Source organism: Apium graveolens, chromosome 4, assembly GCF_009905375.1.
Source record: "Apium graveolens cultivar Ventura chromosome 4, ASM990537v1, whole genome shotgun sequence".
Lineage (NCBI taxonomy): Eukaryota > Viridiplantae > Streptophyta > Magnoliopsida > Apiales > Apiaceae > Apium > Apium graveolens.
In genome coordinates, this window is record NC_133650.1 from 315,549,049 (window position 1) to 315,565,608 (window position 16,560).

A 16,560-nucleotide genomic window follows, 5' to 3' on the forward strand; every position below is an offset into this window, starting at 1 on the left:
GACGCCCGAGATGAGATCAAGAGGGCCACACTCCGGGACCGCATTCGGAAGGAAGAAGAGGCCAAGGCGAAAGCTAACATTGAAAAGAGGGTCCAAGAGGAGGAAGCCAAACTAAAGAAGAAGACACGCCGAATTCATGTCTCTTCGGATTCAGAACCAGAGAAGGAATCTAAGTAGGAGCAAATGGCCCGGGTTCTCTGGGATCTCAAAAGAATGGTGGAAGGAAACGTGAAAGTCGGGGCGGCGGTCACGCCCTTCACCAGAAAGCTGGAATCCACCCCAGGGAACCAACACTCAAACACTTCAACTTCGACTCTTTTGACGGGCTTGCCGACCCTGAAGAACATCTCAACTACTTCGAACAGATCTCAAACATATATGATTACAATGACCTCACCAAATATCATTTCTTCGCTTCAACACTAAAGGGAGGGGCACAGAAATGGTTCAGCAGAATCTCCTCCTGGAGCATTGACTCTTGGAAGGACTTCCGGGAGATATTTTTCAAGAGGTTCAGGTCGAACCGTATGAACGAGCTACAGATGTGCCACCTGGTAACCATTCAACAACGAAGCAGAGAAACTCTACCGGAATTCATCAAAAGATTTCAAGAATCAGTCAACCAGCTCTCCAACCTTGAGGAGAAGGAAGCCGTGAATATTTTCCGGCGTAATCTCCACCTGGTTTCGTGCGAAGGCTACGTGAAGGACCTGATCCATAGGGAGCCCCAAAGCCTTGCTTCAGCTTATGCGATGGCTTCGAAGTTTTATCAAGGAAACCGACTTCCTCACCTCGATGAAGATGAACAGGCGAATCCGGGATGATGATGAGTCTCCGGAACGTCGCTCCACCTACAGGAAAGAAAAGAGACACAGGACAGACAGACAGACCAATTATGTACAGCAATCTCGGGGGACCCCATCCCGGGACGACTACTCTAGACCACAGAAGATTGAAAGAAAGCCCAAGCCCAAAAGGGAGCCAAAATCGGAGCCCGAATGGACCCCACTCAACCGGCCCCGGGCTGACATCTTGAGAGAAGTCAAGGGAAAACCCTTTTATTACCCTTGAAGCCGCTGCTGGCACCCCCGGAAACAGGGCCCGAGACAAACATTGCGGGTATCACGAGGATCATAGCCACACCACGGAGAACTGCTTTTCCTTTAAAATGTTCATTGAAGACCAAATCAAAAAGGGCAACATGAACCAGTACCTACAAAGAAGACTCGATGACAGAGATAAGCCCTCTGGCGGCGGGAAACACGTGGTCAACATGATCTTCGGAGGAACCTCCTCCCCATCCCGGAGTCCAGATGTGAACAATGATGTCCTGATGATCTAGCCTGCTGAAGATGAACGCATATATTTCTCTAATGCCGATTATGAGGGCCTGGATCCCGAGCACAACCAAGCCCTGGTCATGACTCTCGACATCGCCGACATGAGGTACAAAGAATATTGGTTGATAACGGTTCCTCAGCTAACGTTGTTTTTGAGCATACCCTTAACAGGATGAAGTTGGGACACCTCCGCATGGATCCATGCCTCGAAGACCCTCTCTATGGATTCGGTAACAATATGATCCCGATCTGCGGGGTAATATACCTCCCCATGGTCTTTGGTGCCGCACCCCGACAGGTATCTCATGTCATGAAGTTCTACATGATAAGTGTTGCATCCTCTTACAACATGATTCTAGGATGACCCACCATCACCAAGCTCTGGGCCATCCCGTCTACAATTCACTTGAAGCTGAAGTTTCCCACCCCGGGAGGCATATGAGAACTCAGAGGGGACCGGGGCACATCTGGAAAATGCTACGAACAAGAACTAGTCATGGCCGAAACTGACCCAGAAAACATAAAGAAGGCGATGGCCTTACCCAAAGGCCAAAGCCGCAAGAATATCGCGAATATTTCGGCAAAAGACTGAAGTTGGACGTCAACATGATAGAGGATTCGGGATACAGCGTAACCAACGCCGACGCCCGGATACAGAAATTTATGGAAGTAAAAGAGAAAACCAAGGTAGAACCTGCTGCCCAGACGGAGGAAATAGAGTTGGACCCCGGGAACCCCACCCGGAAGTTGAAAATTGGAAAAGGCCTAGAGACATCCTTCCAGGAAAAGCTCATCTTGCTGTTAAGGGAATATGCAGATGTATTCGCATGGGCACCGGAAGATATGCCCGGGATTGACCAGTCTGTGGAAATGCACAGTCTGGATGTAGACCCGAGGAAAAGATCGATCAAACAGAAAAGGAGAAACTTTGCCCCCGAGCGATAGCAAGCAATAGACGAAGAAATTGAGAAGCTGCTCAGGGCCGACATCATCTGCGAAATCAAGTGTCCCGACTGGCTCGCCAATATGGTCCTAGTCAAGAAACCAAATGGAAAGTGGAGAATGTGTGTCGACTACACGAGCCTCAACGCTGCATGTCCCAAAGATTCCTATCCCCTCCCAAACATTGACCAGCTAATCGACGCAACTTCGGGTCACACCATGCTCAGCTTTATGGACGCCTTTTCAGGATATAACCAGGTCCGCATGAATCCCGAAGACATCGCCAAAACAGCCTTCATCACTCATAGGGCAGTTTATGCCTTCATCATGATGCCTTTCGGGCTCATCAACGCCGGAGCCACCTACCAGAAAATGATGAACACAATTTTTAAATGCCAACTAGGGAGAAATATGGAATCTTATGTAGACGACATGATCTCCAAGTCACTCACGATCCCAGATCACATAAAAGACCTCAATGAGTGTTTTGACAACCTGAGGAGATACAACATGAGGCTGAACCCGGAGAAATGTGCATTCGGGGTACCTTTAGGCAAATTCCTGTGATTCTTGGTCAGCGAAAGAGGAATAGAAGCAAACCCAGAGAAAATCAACGCCATAATAGAAATGAAGATACCACACACTCAGAAGGACATCCAGAAGTTGGCTGGATGCCTGGCGGCCCTACGGAGGTTCATCCTGAAGCTGGCGGAAAGATGTCTCCTATTCTTCGAGTTACCTCCGCCCGGAGGGATCCAACCAACTGCTCAGCAGCCTCCCGAGCCTTCACCGCCTCAGCAACAGCCTCCTTATGCTCACGGGACTCCCTCTTCTTCACCTCCCGGTACTTGGTGAATGTTTCCTTCTCCTTGGACAGCTCCTTTACCACGGCCTTATTCTTGGCCTCCCTTATGCGGTAATTGTGAAGAATGGTGGAACAGCCGCTGATCCGAGCGTTGACCTGAAAATAAACGACTCAGTACTAAGGCAAGGGCAGGAAGGAAAATGATAAGGGAACAGTCTTACCTCCGAAATATCCCGGACAAGATGATCAAGAAAGGTATCCAGATCCTCCTTGGCATAACAATCGAAGTCAGCAGGGGTGGCATAGTTGTCAAACATCTCATTCCGGCGCTCATCCAAAGTCATTCGGGCTAAGAGGTTCTTCAACGCATCCTCCTCCACCAACTTCTGGCTCTCCTCCTCAGTAGGGCCCGATCCAGAAACCCTCCTACGCTGGGGAGTTCCAGAGCCACCATCAACATCTCCCGCGGCCTTCCTTTTACGATGATTTAACGCTCCAACTTCCTCCTCTTCCAGCTCTGGTACCTCAATCTCCTCGGGCTCCGGGACAATAGGTGTAGTAACCACCGGGGCACTTTGCCTTACACTATTGCCCGAGGAACCAGCATCCCGGGCCTGAGAGCCACTACCCACACCAGCTGCCTTCTTTCCCGAGTCCAACTGCACAGCGCCACCAATCTTCTTGAACCTTCCGGCCAAATCCTTAAATTGTTGCGACATAGCGTGATGGAAAGGGTTAAGGAAGGGAAGACATGCACAAGGAACAACAGTTTTAAAAAGAAGCACCAGGGCAAAGATATACATCAGGAAAAGTACAAGGAAAAAACTACTAATGTAAAGCACTTACAACCAACATTAAACAATGTTTGGTTATTTAAAAAGGTATCCCGGGTCCACTGGGCACCAAGAGCAACCACAAAATCATACATCTTCACCAGGGCATCTCCACCGAAACATCAACTGTTTCTTTGCAAATAAAAATTATAAATCAAAAACAATAAACAACAACCTGTTCGATTCACCAAAACTCGACACAACAAAAGTAAACTGATTCAGATGCTTGGACACGCATGCATTCTAAGAACTCAGACTACAAGTATTTATTAAACAATCACGAGAAAGAAAAGAACGAAGAAAAGTTCGAAAACTTACAAGAAAGCAGGAGATATAAGGCGGCTTCAAAGAGAAAAGCTCCCAAATTCGCCTTGGAGAAAAGTTGCAGAGAGTTTTTGTGTTTGTAATTGCGTAAAGAAAAAAGAAATGACAAAGGAGGAGTATTTATAGGCACAAATGAAGAGGTAACCCACTCAACTGCCACACAATCGTGTCCGTCGAATGAAGACACGTGGCACAATCCTAAGCGTCCAGAAAACAACCGCTGCAGTTAATGATTACATCGCTGTAATTATTTAACAGGTGCGGCTTTTGAGGAGAAAAGGGGGGAAAAACTGCAACGTTTCATATATATACATATACGCACACATATATTTGTACAAGAAGCTCAACCGCCGCCTGACACTCCGGGAAAAGCGCTTAAGTACTACACACCTGTCGCATCTGCACCCAGTCACCCAAACACAACCCCGGGGACTTGTATCCAACAACACCCCGGGGTTAGGGGTCACAGATCAAAGGAAAAAAGATAAAAAAAATTTCAAGTGTCAAGAACCAAAAGGCCTACCCAAACACAACCCCGGAGACTTGTATCCAACAACACCTCGAGGTTAGGGGCCACAAATCAAAGGAAAAATGATAAAAAAAATTCAAGTGACAAGAACCAAAAGGCCTACCCAAACACAACCCCGGGGACTTGTATCCAACAACTCCCCGGGGTTAGGGGCCACAAATAAAAGGAGCGATAAAATTTTTCCAAATGACAAAAACCAAAAGGCCTACCCAAACACAACCTCGGGGACTTGTATCCAACAACACCCCGGGGTTAGGTTCCACAAATCAAAGGAGTGATAAAAATTTTCAAAGAAAACTACTCCCCCATCCGGGAAAACCCGCATAAGGGAGTGGGAGGCAAATGATAGGCCAGAAGTAATCAAGCCCAAATAAAGGAACAGAAGCCCAAAGAGATAACACCCCAGGCCCAAGCCGGGGTGGCCCCCGATGCCACGTGGCAGAGGACAAAAGAGTCAACTGTCTCATGTTACCCAAAATGGAACAATTGCATCCCAGCCGTCCGTAGGTAAAGATCCCAAGGTAACTCTGATGGAGAAAGGATACCTGACCACACAGTCCATCCGAGCCATCCACGCACTCACCAACCAAGAATGATCAAAGGATAGGATGAAGAGGTACAAACCCCAAAACCCTAAATCTTGGGACCTATAAAAGGCCCCAAAAAGAGGGTTTTAGGGGTTGAAAAATATTTGACTGCTACACACCTATACACAGACCACTATACATATTTTGAATAACTCCTTCTTCCCTCTTCTTCTTCTTCAAAAAAACCCATTTCTTACTCTCACACCAGAGTTGCCGCGGGAAACAACCCCTCCGGTTCTGTTTTGCAGAGACCCCTACCTAGCAGGTTGACCTCACTCCAACCGCTACGGAAACTGGATTCTAGCTCACGTGAGAAAGGAGAAGACCCGGGAAGAAACAGAGATATCAAGTACAGGAGATGAATTAGAGGAGTCATTGTAATCCAAGGGTCATGGCAGAGAAGAACGCGATCACCTGAGCTGATAAAATACTGAATATGGTGGAATTGAATTAGAATTAGAAAAGCATAGGTGCCTTTTAATGCCAACTCCATCTTCCATAACCGAGAGACAACAACATTATTGCCTTTTAATACCAACTCCGTCTTCCATAGCCGAAACATAACAGCATTATTGGTGTCTTTTGATGCCAATTCCATCTTCCATAACCGAGACATAACAACATTGATACCTTTTAATGCCAACTCCCCATACAACGAGAAAAGAACAACACTGGATTTGAACTCAGCCAGGCTGGAAAGCAGGGATTCGCCACTTAGGTGACGAACTACGTATCCCTCCGTGCGGGGGTGCGGGAGTACGCCGGAGTGCGGCCGAGTGCGTACGGGATTCGCCGCCTGGCGTATCTCGGAATTTTAGGGCAGAAACATGGCGGGGTGCGGCAGAGGGGGTGCGGCAGTGGTAGAAGTTGTAAATTCCGACCTTGATTTTTGACGATATTCTTTCTCGGACGTCTTCATCTTCTTCATAGTTGATAAGAGGGTTATATTGGGGTTATATTGGGTTATATATTGTATGTCGACGTATGTATATTAGTACTTATATTAGGAAACAAAAGTCAATAAAGTAGAATTTTGGTTACTGGTATGTCACTCAACTCACATGGGTGGCACGGTTTTGTAGTAAAAATAATATATTAACACTGTTATAAACTGAGTGGCGAGTGCAGGAGTTGTTGGATGTGCCACATGCCCACAAATAATAAAGAGTTAGGCAGAGAATATGGTTACTTTAAGTAATTGCAGGTATTATTAGCCGGGGTATCTTGTTATAAATCAACTGAGTTTGAGAATTTTGAATCATTTTTATGTATTTATTTAAATAGATATTAAATTATCTTAAATAAAAAAATAATAATATATTAAAAATATCAGATATATATAATATATATTTAAAAATATTATTTTATTTACCGTATCCCGCCGCACTCGAATCCCCATATTTTCAAATTTAACGAATTCGTGAATCCCCGCACCGCGTATCCCCGCACCCGCACCCGTGCTTCCTAGCAGCCAGGTATGCAACTGGCTTACTGCTCAGATTACCGAAAAAATGTCAGTCTTCTGACCCCCCCCCCCCAGCTGTATCTCAGCTTCTCAGTGTCTCAGGCAGTAGTAGTTCATTTGTTTATGTATAGAATTGAAAGTTCAAATATTTCATGACAAGCTTGCAGTTGCAGTATGACTTCAACTGATAGCACATATATAATCAAATTTCCCAGAAACAGAAAAACAGTCATGTATCATAATTCAATCAACTCGTTTACAGTACAATACTAACATGCCATGTGTTACTACCAACCATGGCATATAACAGTTCATACTAAAATAAATAAGCACAAAATACAGAGAAATCACGAGATACACATATGAAGTCACAAAATAGTTTAGAATGTATTTTTGCTGAACTAAATATAACTCTGCATATGAGCAAACTTTGCAATAGCCGAAAGATTATAATTTACAGTAACGTTAAGTATAAACGGAGACAATGTACAGAAGTACTAAATCAATCTACTACCCTCCCCTCCTACATAATGCTACTACACAGGTTACAAATGAATATCCTAATTTTGCATTTAATAGCATTCCAATAGCCACATTATACATAATTTACATAGCGAAACACTGGCATACGGTTGGTAGAATGGCCTAATATATGTCTCTACATTTATCTATACCAAGACCATGTATACACCATAAAAATTATGAATGGCATGGGTATTCATGTATTCATGGCACCTGAAGGGTTGAGCTTCCCATCGGCTCAAGTTCCCCGCAAGGCTTCCAGATTTCCAGGAATGCCTCTCGCTCAAGAAAGCCTGATGCATTTCATGACATTGTTAACATTTCAAGAGAACACTTAGAGGAAGTAAGTTAATTGCTCCTTCTTTCTTGAACCTCCCTCTCCATACAAATCATTCCACTGTTTTAGCTCACTCATTACAGATCCTTCCGAGGCAAAGCTGGCTGCAACCTGCAAAGTGATAGATGATCTTTTAGCGTTAATGTTTACTCCGTTCAAATATTAACATAAGAATTAATTTAAAGTTGTGGATGCACAATATAAAAAAGAATATCCCATAAGTTTGATCAGGTCTTGGGTGAACAAACTGAGTGCAAAGTTAATGGCAAGAGTAAATTTATATTTACCTGTTTTTTTGCTTGTCTCATGTCTTCCATGTTTAAAGGCCTCAATGTAATTACTCTTTCAGTTTCTTCCTTTTCTTCTGAAGCAGCCTCTGAATTCTTCTCTTGTTCCGCTTTCCGCTTCTTTTCCTATAAATAAGCAGATGATTGAGAACAATTACGTATAAAGAGCATCAAAACAAGCACGAACCAGAAGGAAAAAATAAGGTATGGAGGTCAAATCAGTAGATTACCAAATCCTTCTCTCTTTCTTGTTTTATCAGCTCCCTCACAGGTCGATAGGCGGCTGTTGTACAGAAGATCTGTTTTTGATAGGTAAATGCTAAGCCTCTTATTTAGGTTTCAGAAATTGAATTTAATAGCATTATGAAGTTACACAAACCTTAAGATCGCTTCCACTATATCCTTCTGTCATAGTCGCGAGCTCCTTGAAGTCAAGCCCGTCCACCTTTTCCTTAGCCAAAAGTGTTCTCAATATCTTTTCTCTGCTTTCCGCAGTTGGTAAACCAACCATGATTCTGTTCACAAAAGTGAAACAAAGAAAATCTAAAGGTTTAGAAAAATCTAAATTCACCAACAAGATACTCCCTTCTTTTGTCTTTTATAGCAAAAGCGAGAGAATTTTTTTTGGATATAAAATATGAAATTTCATCAACTTCGTAACTAAAAAAAGTAATAGATGCCCAGATGTGTGATTATTGTCAGAGATCAAATATAAGAGATTAAATATCTACTTGATTACCATTGCTTGAATAACTTCAACAGAAATCTTATAGCTTGAAATGAAGAATAATAACAAAACAAAGGGGGACGTAATTCAGACAAAAAGATCAGAACTTCTATTCTTTCATTTAGTCATGTAAGAACAATGTTTAAATGTCATGGTGATGAATGAGACGAGGATTAGTGAATTGAAGATGGTGCAGGTGCTGGCCAGTAAAATAGAAGACTGATGAAGAGTATTTATGAATGGCATAGTTAAAATAGATATCTAACAGGTTATCTTTTCGCTAGATATTGGAGTATTAAGGCACTGTGCTTGGGGGTTAAGAACCTAAGATTATAGGGTTAAGAACCTAAGATTATAACTCGTACCTTCGCTCAAATCGCCTAATAATTGCTTCATCAAGGTCAAATGGTCTGTTTGTAGCAGCAAGAACAAGAATGCGCTCGCCAGATTTTGATAGAAGCCCATCCCAATGTGTCATGAACTCATTTTTAATTTTCCGCATAGCCTCATGCTCACCAACCCTTGTTCGTTGTCCAAGCATGCTATCTACTTCATCTACAAAAATAATAGTAGGAGAAACTTTTGCTGCAAGTGTAAAGAGAGCTCTGACATTCTTTTCATCTTCCCCGAACCATTTTGAAGTGATTGTCGACATTGATACATTGATAAAACTTGCTCCGGCTTCCCTGGCAATGGCCTTTGCCATCATAGTTTTTCCAGTACCAGGAGGCCCAAAGAGTAAAATGCCTCGACAAGGCTTGAGGAGGCCACCAGTAAATAGGTCTGGTCTTCGAAGAGGAAGCATGACCAACTCCTGCAATGATTCCTTGGTTTCTTCCAATGAACCAATATCTGCAAATGTCACCCCAATTTCATCAGCTGGAATGACCTCTGGCCTTATACGCTTTTCGAATTCATTGTCAGGAACTTCCTGGAAGCACATCATAGTAAATAAGTTTAGGCGTACGTTGAGGTCACGAATTATCTAATGTCCTAAACGTGATCATCCAGATAAAATTCGGATACATAATCATTATTATAAAGAACAGTATCCAGAATCCTTATATCCCTGTTAACTAAGAAAACATAATTTGCCTCACCGGTTTTGGGGGAGCAGGATTCTCACTGTCTTTCTTTGCTGCAGAATTTGATTTTTCTACCTCAGAACTTGATTTTTCTACCTCGGTTTTACTTTCAGTTGTTGGGTTTTCCGACTTCGATTCAGGCTTTACACCAACAATTTCTTTCGCTGTAAGTGCCTAAGGTTGAATAAAACAAGGGAACATGTGTAAGTCTAAAATCAACATAAAAAGTCCATATGTTCCAAAATTGTTCATAAGGAATATATGTAGATGAGTACATAAATACCTTAGAAGATTCAGCATTTGTGTCCAGCTTGCAATTATCCTTGCCACTGACTTTACCCTCCTGGAAGAAACTTAACCCATGTGACAAACTGTACAAAGGAAGAAAGGGCAAATACATGGAGTTTAGTAAAAGTTAAAAAATGAAAAACAATTTAATCTTGAAAAACTAGCGTCTACCTCTGTGATGATATGATAAGCCTCCCATTCCGATATTCTGGTACTTTATTATTCATCAAATGGAAAGAAATTGCGGATACCACAATTTCTTCAATGTAATTGCCCAGAACAATTGCATCTGCATGGCAGATCGTATTTAGGTCATCACATTCAAGATCATTTGCCGCAAGTACCTCAGAAATATGATTTTTATTATCCTGAGCCTGTATTGTCTTCAAGTCCTCTTCTAATTGGGTTTTCCAGCTCAGAAGACGACCCTCATCTTCAGGAGGCTTAATCTCGATAGTGTAAGGAAACAAATAAGTGAGCCGTTCATCTATTTCTCTGGTATCATCCTCTGACTCCAACATCCTGGAACCAAGAAGTAAAACTGGTCCGGATAACTTCTTCAACATTTTATCAAACAAGTTGTATAGCCTTGGAGATTGGAGAAGAAGCTTCTCGACATCCCTGATGTACAGTACGACGGCTGTATTACTAGAGACAGAAACCAAAACCTGTGGTATAGGGAACAACTGTTTGTCAGCATTTTATGGGGTTGTAAAAGTTCCAAACGTAAAACTTGACATAGACAACTCAAGAGAACATATCTGGTAAGTACCCTGTAAAGCGCTTGTAGAAAAACCTTTTCATCAAAAGACAAGGTGCTGATGCGCTTTGAGGCACCTAGAATAAGTAATCAGAATCTAAAATCAGAAAGTAAAGTTACCAAATGAAAAGTAAACACCTGAATAGAGTCTATCATGAAACTTCATGTCCGAAAGTCAGGTAAATGACCACACATAATAAACATATGCACCTTATAGATTTGAAGTAAGACTACAATGCTAAATAGCTTTGTAAGTTCTCTATAATCTCGAGAAGTTCTCCTAAAAACTCTGACATGACATCTGATATCTTAGGGCCAGCTAACTAAAATTTAGAACTACTTGAGATGTTAATATGTGATGAATTTGCTTAAAAAATATCACTTCTTGTAAGAGACTAAGAGCATGATGTCAAAACATAGATAAAGCTCCCACAAAGAGTGGCGTAGCTGGAACTGGAAGAATTCAAAATTCCAGCAATAAGTTGAATTGAAGTAGGTAGAAAAATTCATAGGTTAGTATTAAAAATAAAGATTTACATCTAGCAAGAATCTATTGGGACAAACCATTGTTCAAAGATTCCACTTTAATGCACGTCATATAAATTTCAGCACAGCGTGAAAAATTGCTTCCAGATAACTACATTCGATAAATGTGCTAGAAAAGGTCCCAAATGAGCTTAAATACTGTAGATTATCGGAAACGTTGTCTGTAGATATAAAAAGGTGCACACCTGAATTAGAAAAATGACTTTTGTCCTAGTTGTACCAACTTCGGTACACTATAGTTTCTTTCATGATGTATCATTATTACAATTAGCCTCCTTATTCTCTTATCCAGCAATGAAGTTTATCAAAACAGAGCTCCGTGTAAGTACCTGGATTTGCAGAAGACTGAGAACTAATGCTACTCATATCTGAAGATATAGAGGCAATTCTACGATGTCTTGGAGGAGCTTGCCCGCCGCCTTCCATACTCCTTAAAAGTAAAAGATTTAAGTTAATTTCAAATGACATTATTCATAATTTGCAAAAAAAAATCTAATTAAACATACTTCAATTTAGCTTCCAGGTTACTGCTTTGCCTACTCAGTGTTCCTGCAACAAATTTAATTGATCACGTTAAAAAAAAGCATTATGTGGAATGGAGATGTTCTTAAGTGAGCATGTGAATTATAATCACTCGATCCCATATACACAAATACGAATTAATTTTAATAAACTAGCTAATAATAGAAAGAACTGACAATCATTACAACGTAAATAACAGATGACTGAGGATTTTTTTAGGTTCTGTGGTAATATTACGTTAATACTGAACCACCTAATTCCCGGAGTTTAAAAATCTGGTATTCCTCGTCTTGTTTTATCACATAAAAAGAACCATTCCGGAATTTAAAAATATGGTATCCGTTGTCTTGTTTTATCACATATAAAACCATCAAAAGCTGGCAGTTACTTGTGAAATGAATTAGTCTCCAGTTTGTGTCTTCCTCAAAATATATAGGCATGTACCCACTTTGTGGTAACTATTTTAACTGCTTCTGGGGATAGGATGAAAATGAATGATTTTTAGTGATAAATGACCCTTGAGTCATACCAAAAAGGAAAAGATAATGTTAAGAACATACACATGACAAAATCCATGTCAAACAAATAGAGATGAAAATTATGATTATACGCTGCTGAAAGGCTCATACAATTTTGTTACATAACCATCTCCTCCTAGAACCTTAAGCTGTTAGGAAAAGCCACTAAATTGACCATATAGACTTGCGGCAAGGCTCCTTGCACCCTCCCCCTCATGGGCCAAGGACAAAATATCCCCATCTGGGTACCTAAAATTCTATTGCAATTAACGAAGAATATGCAAAATACCCTTGACACGGCTAAAAGAGGATATGTCACATCTAGTATAGGTTAAATACAGTACCTTCCCTTGGTGAAAGTTTTGAGATGGAACCAAACAAACTGGACATTTGCTCCAAAGCCATGTCTGAGATGGACCTCTTGATAGGCTGCAGCAAGTATACATGTAGGATATGATTCTAAATTTATTCCACGACACAAAATGTCAATCCTACTGTCTCAAGTGCAAAGAGTATATAAATCAAATCACTTAATTTGAAGTTTTTGATGTCCTGGCCATTATTCAATCGAGATACTAACTCAGAAACTTATTTTGGCCGAAGAGGGTGAGGGCAATACCACTATAGCAAGAGGCAAAAGCCCTTTGGTGGTTGATAAAAAGTTTTTGACACGAAAAGTAAATGTAGGCAGTACAATAGTACTTACAGCGTCTTTCTTAGAAGTGCCATACTTGCTTTGCATCTGTAAATAAATCCAATTACAAGAATTAGCAAACAATCACATATCAAGAACTGAACGCGGGAAAAACATTAGAGCTGTCATATTTACCTTCATAGAGAAGTCGGGGACATCCAACAATAGTAACTTTGCTTCAAAGTAATGTGACAGAGCCTTTGCAAGCATTTGCTGGTAGAGTTCTTCAAAAGACGTAATCAGGCAAAAAGTAAGAGAAATTAATAAATTCCTACTTTGATTACAAGTTCAATATCAATACAGATTTGAATCGCATACCAGCAGGCCCTGTGAGCAAGATAGCCCTACTAGCAGGTGACAAATTCCGGGTGTGCCTAGAAACATCCAGGTGCTTAAGATGAACATAAGCAGCACTAGTTAGCAACATCCGCGTTCGCTCACTGTCATTGTCATCAACAAAGCAATATCATAACCATAGCCTTTAATTACTCCCCTAATTTACATTAAAAACCTATAAATCCCTACCAAAGATTGGTTGTCTAGAACTCCTACAAAACCTAAAAAAATCAAAAAGTCTCTCCATCATAGCAACTATATAAATCTCAAATAAACAAAATTATACAAATAACACATTCTTGTCCAATTATTCACAATTACATCTGCTAGACTCAAAACATAGATAAAGATCATGCTTTTGGATCAGAGATTACCTAATAATTATAAACAATCCCATGTACAAATAAAATATACAAAACCAACAATACCAAACACGTTTACGGATGGTAAAATGTACGCAGACCTTAACTAACTAATAAAATGTACAAAATCAACAAAACCAAAGAGGTTTACGAACGATAAGATGTACGCAGACTTTACCTCTGCTCGTTAAAAAACGAAAGAAACTAAAGCATACCTTAGATAATAAGGGAAGTCCTCAAAGGTGACCTTGGTATCTTTACCATCCTGAACAAGCCTAAGAAGTTCCATTTCAATCTGATCACCATTAACACCAGCAATGGGAGCATTAGAAGCTCCACTCCATCTTTGTCCTGATGCATATCCAAGTCCTACACCAACCCCTACACTCAATGCTGATAGATACAGATGCTTCTGCTCCATATCCTCCCCTGCAACCTCCCCTGTATCTAAAAATCTATAAAAAAATGTATGTAATTTTTTTTTTCTGATATGTAAAAAATGAAGAAAAGGCAAAGAATTAGAGGACTGAAATGTGGGAATGCTCCGAGAGATACGGACAGGTTAAGAAGATTTTTTGGAACCTACAATTATTGTTGTTTGCTCTGTTTTTTTAAATTAACAAGGCATTGTATATGTACTACATTTATCTATCACTATAGCTATATATAGAGATAGATTTAGTGATTTGATGTAGGTGCATTGAGTGAAGTTTGGAGATGGTTTATGTCTACGTGTCTTGTTGTGATTGGTGCAGCGGTGAATGTTAGAAAATTGCACCATACTGACTTTAACACAACTACTGTCTACTGACAATCTGATAGGCACTGTAGTAAAATGTGCTCGTGCTCTGGTTTTTATGGGGTATGGTCTTAAATTAAAATATTACTAAAAAAACCCGGATTAAGGGAATTTTCCAAAAATACTATTTTTTTTTAAAAAAATTGCGATTTTATTATCTTCTGATTTTTTTTGCAAATATACGGAATCCGCCAAAATCAACCAGATATGCAACTACCTAAGTTTTATTGATTGATTTGAAGTCGCATGTAGTTGAAAAAACTCGTCAAAAATTGCAGGCAGTTGATTCTAGTTGCCAAAAAATCGGATTTTTGCAAATTAAAACGTATTTTTACAATTTTTTTAAAAAAATAACAGTATTTTTGCAAAAAAAAAAAATAGAATTGGGCATTTTTCAAAAAACCCCAAAAATTAATTATCCCATCATATTTAAAAGATTAAGTATTAATTTGGGTTACGGGTTTTCAACCGGGTTAACGTGTGACAATGTTGTACAGTAATACATTTTTGTATTGAAATTTAATTTTATCAAAATCTCATGTTTAAAACGGGCACGTAATAGTTAATACGAGATTCTTCTTCTCAATCATCAAAGTGGAAAAGTATGTATGAGTGATATAAACATCCTAACTTATAAATTATATGTTATTTAGGTGTTTTGATAATTTTAGGTTTAATTTACTTATAAGTTGAAAATGTATTTGGTAAATCATAACTTATAAATTATTAAATTTTTTAAATTTAATTTCAAAATTTTATTATAATAATTTTAATACAAGAATTTTAAATTAAAAATATTCAAAAAAAATATTCAGAAAACAACAATATATAAACTTTTATAGTACGTTGAATTACATTTTGTTATAATTGAACACATTCAACTTTTTTTAAAGAAAATAAAACAAAAAAATTACAAACAAAATGTTAAATAGAAAGTTACGACGTCATTAACAAAGTATTTACAAGGAAATAGAAGAAATCTAATATTATTATATTAAAAAATATTAAACAACGAAAATAAGTAGGATGTGAAAATGAGAAAGTACCCGTACTTTCGACTTATGGATGAAAACAAACAAATAATCACAGATGATTTGTGAGGAATATTGAAAAATCCCTTAATCTTACAATTTGAGAGTAAATGCTTCAAAATATTATAATTTAATAAAATGGTCCTTAATATCACACAAAAACGCAAAGAAAACATGCGCTGATCATTTTTTTTTAAAACAGGTGCTTTTCTCACTCTGGGCCTTCAATATGGGCTTCTGATTTTTTGGTGCAACGCAATTTTAGCATGCGTGTAGCCTATTTAAACACATCTAAAAACCTCGTTTATGTAGTTAACGCAACATTAACATGCGTTTTTAATTATTTTTTTTATTTTTTAAATTTTTTACATAAAAAATAATATTAAAATTTACAAAAACGCAAAGCATAAATGCGTTTTCTGAAAAAGTATTTTTTAAATGCGTTATTGAGTGATAAAAAGGGCCATATAACATTATTTATGAGATTTTGGGAATTTTCCCCCCGAATTGTGATAGTAAGGGCCATTACCCGGAATATTTTACCGTATCTCGAACTATTTTATATTTGATTATTATACAGGTATGGCTGTTTCATTTTGTTTTATATCAGCAAACTTGCCCAACTGGCCCAATTTGGCCTGGGTTTCCTCAGTTACAGTTGGAATTCATTCAGGTCAATCAACAAATTATAACTTCTGATATTTAATGTCTTAGAAAAATATTATTATAACCTCAACTTGTACTACAATCTTGCACAAATTAAATTCTTTTATCTATAATCTAAAATGATCGATTTTATCGACTGATTATTATAATATATTCTCCCGGTTTCACTTTAGAATCTGATAATATTCTACCGGATTCATTTTAGAATCCGATTAATTATTCTATATAGTTTTTAAACTGATATGTTAAGTTTAA

The 16,560-nt window shown here is 39.2% G+C and overlaps 1 protein-coding gene across 2 annotated transcripts; it reads right to left on the bottom strand.

Annotated features, from left to right (window-relative positions):
• Positions 1-7,252: 7,252 nt before the first annotated feature.
• On the bottom strand, positions 7,253-14,438 carry LOC141721865 (uncharacterized). 2 transcript variants are annotated; one of them, XM_074525005.1, is made up of 16 exons: positions 14,025-14,436; positions 13,430-13,551; positions 13,247-13,335; positions 13,124-13,159; positions 12,762-12,846; positions 11,884-11,926; positions 11,707-11,807; positions 10,844-10,908; positions 10,243-10,739; positions 10,067-10,154; positions 9,799-9,957; positions 9,064-9,629; positions 8,351-8,486; positions 8,202-8,270; positions 7,972-8,097; positions 7,253-7,795 (listed from the first exon to the last, which is right to left on the bottom strand). In XM_074525005.1, exons 1-16 carry the CDS (start codon positions 14,228-14,230, stop codon positions 7,682-7,684), a joined length of 2,502 nt encoding a protein of 833 aa, XP_074381106.1. In that variant the 5' UTR covers positions 14,231-14,436; the 3' UTR covers positions 7,253-7,681. The 2 variants fall into 2 exon arrangements, with proteins under 2 accessions (XP_074381106.1, XP_074381107.1); XM_074525006.1 differs by lacking the exon at positions 7,253-7,795 and having other exon boundaries at positions 8,159-8,270; positions 14,025-14,438.
• Positions 14,439-16,560: the final 2,122 nt, after the last annotated feature.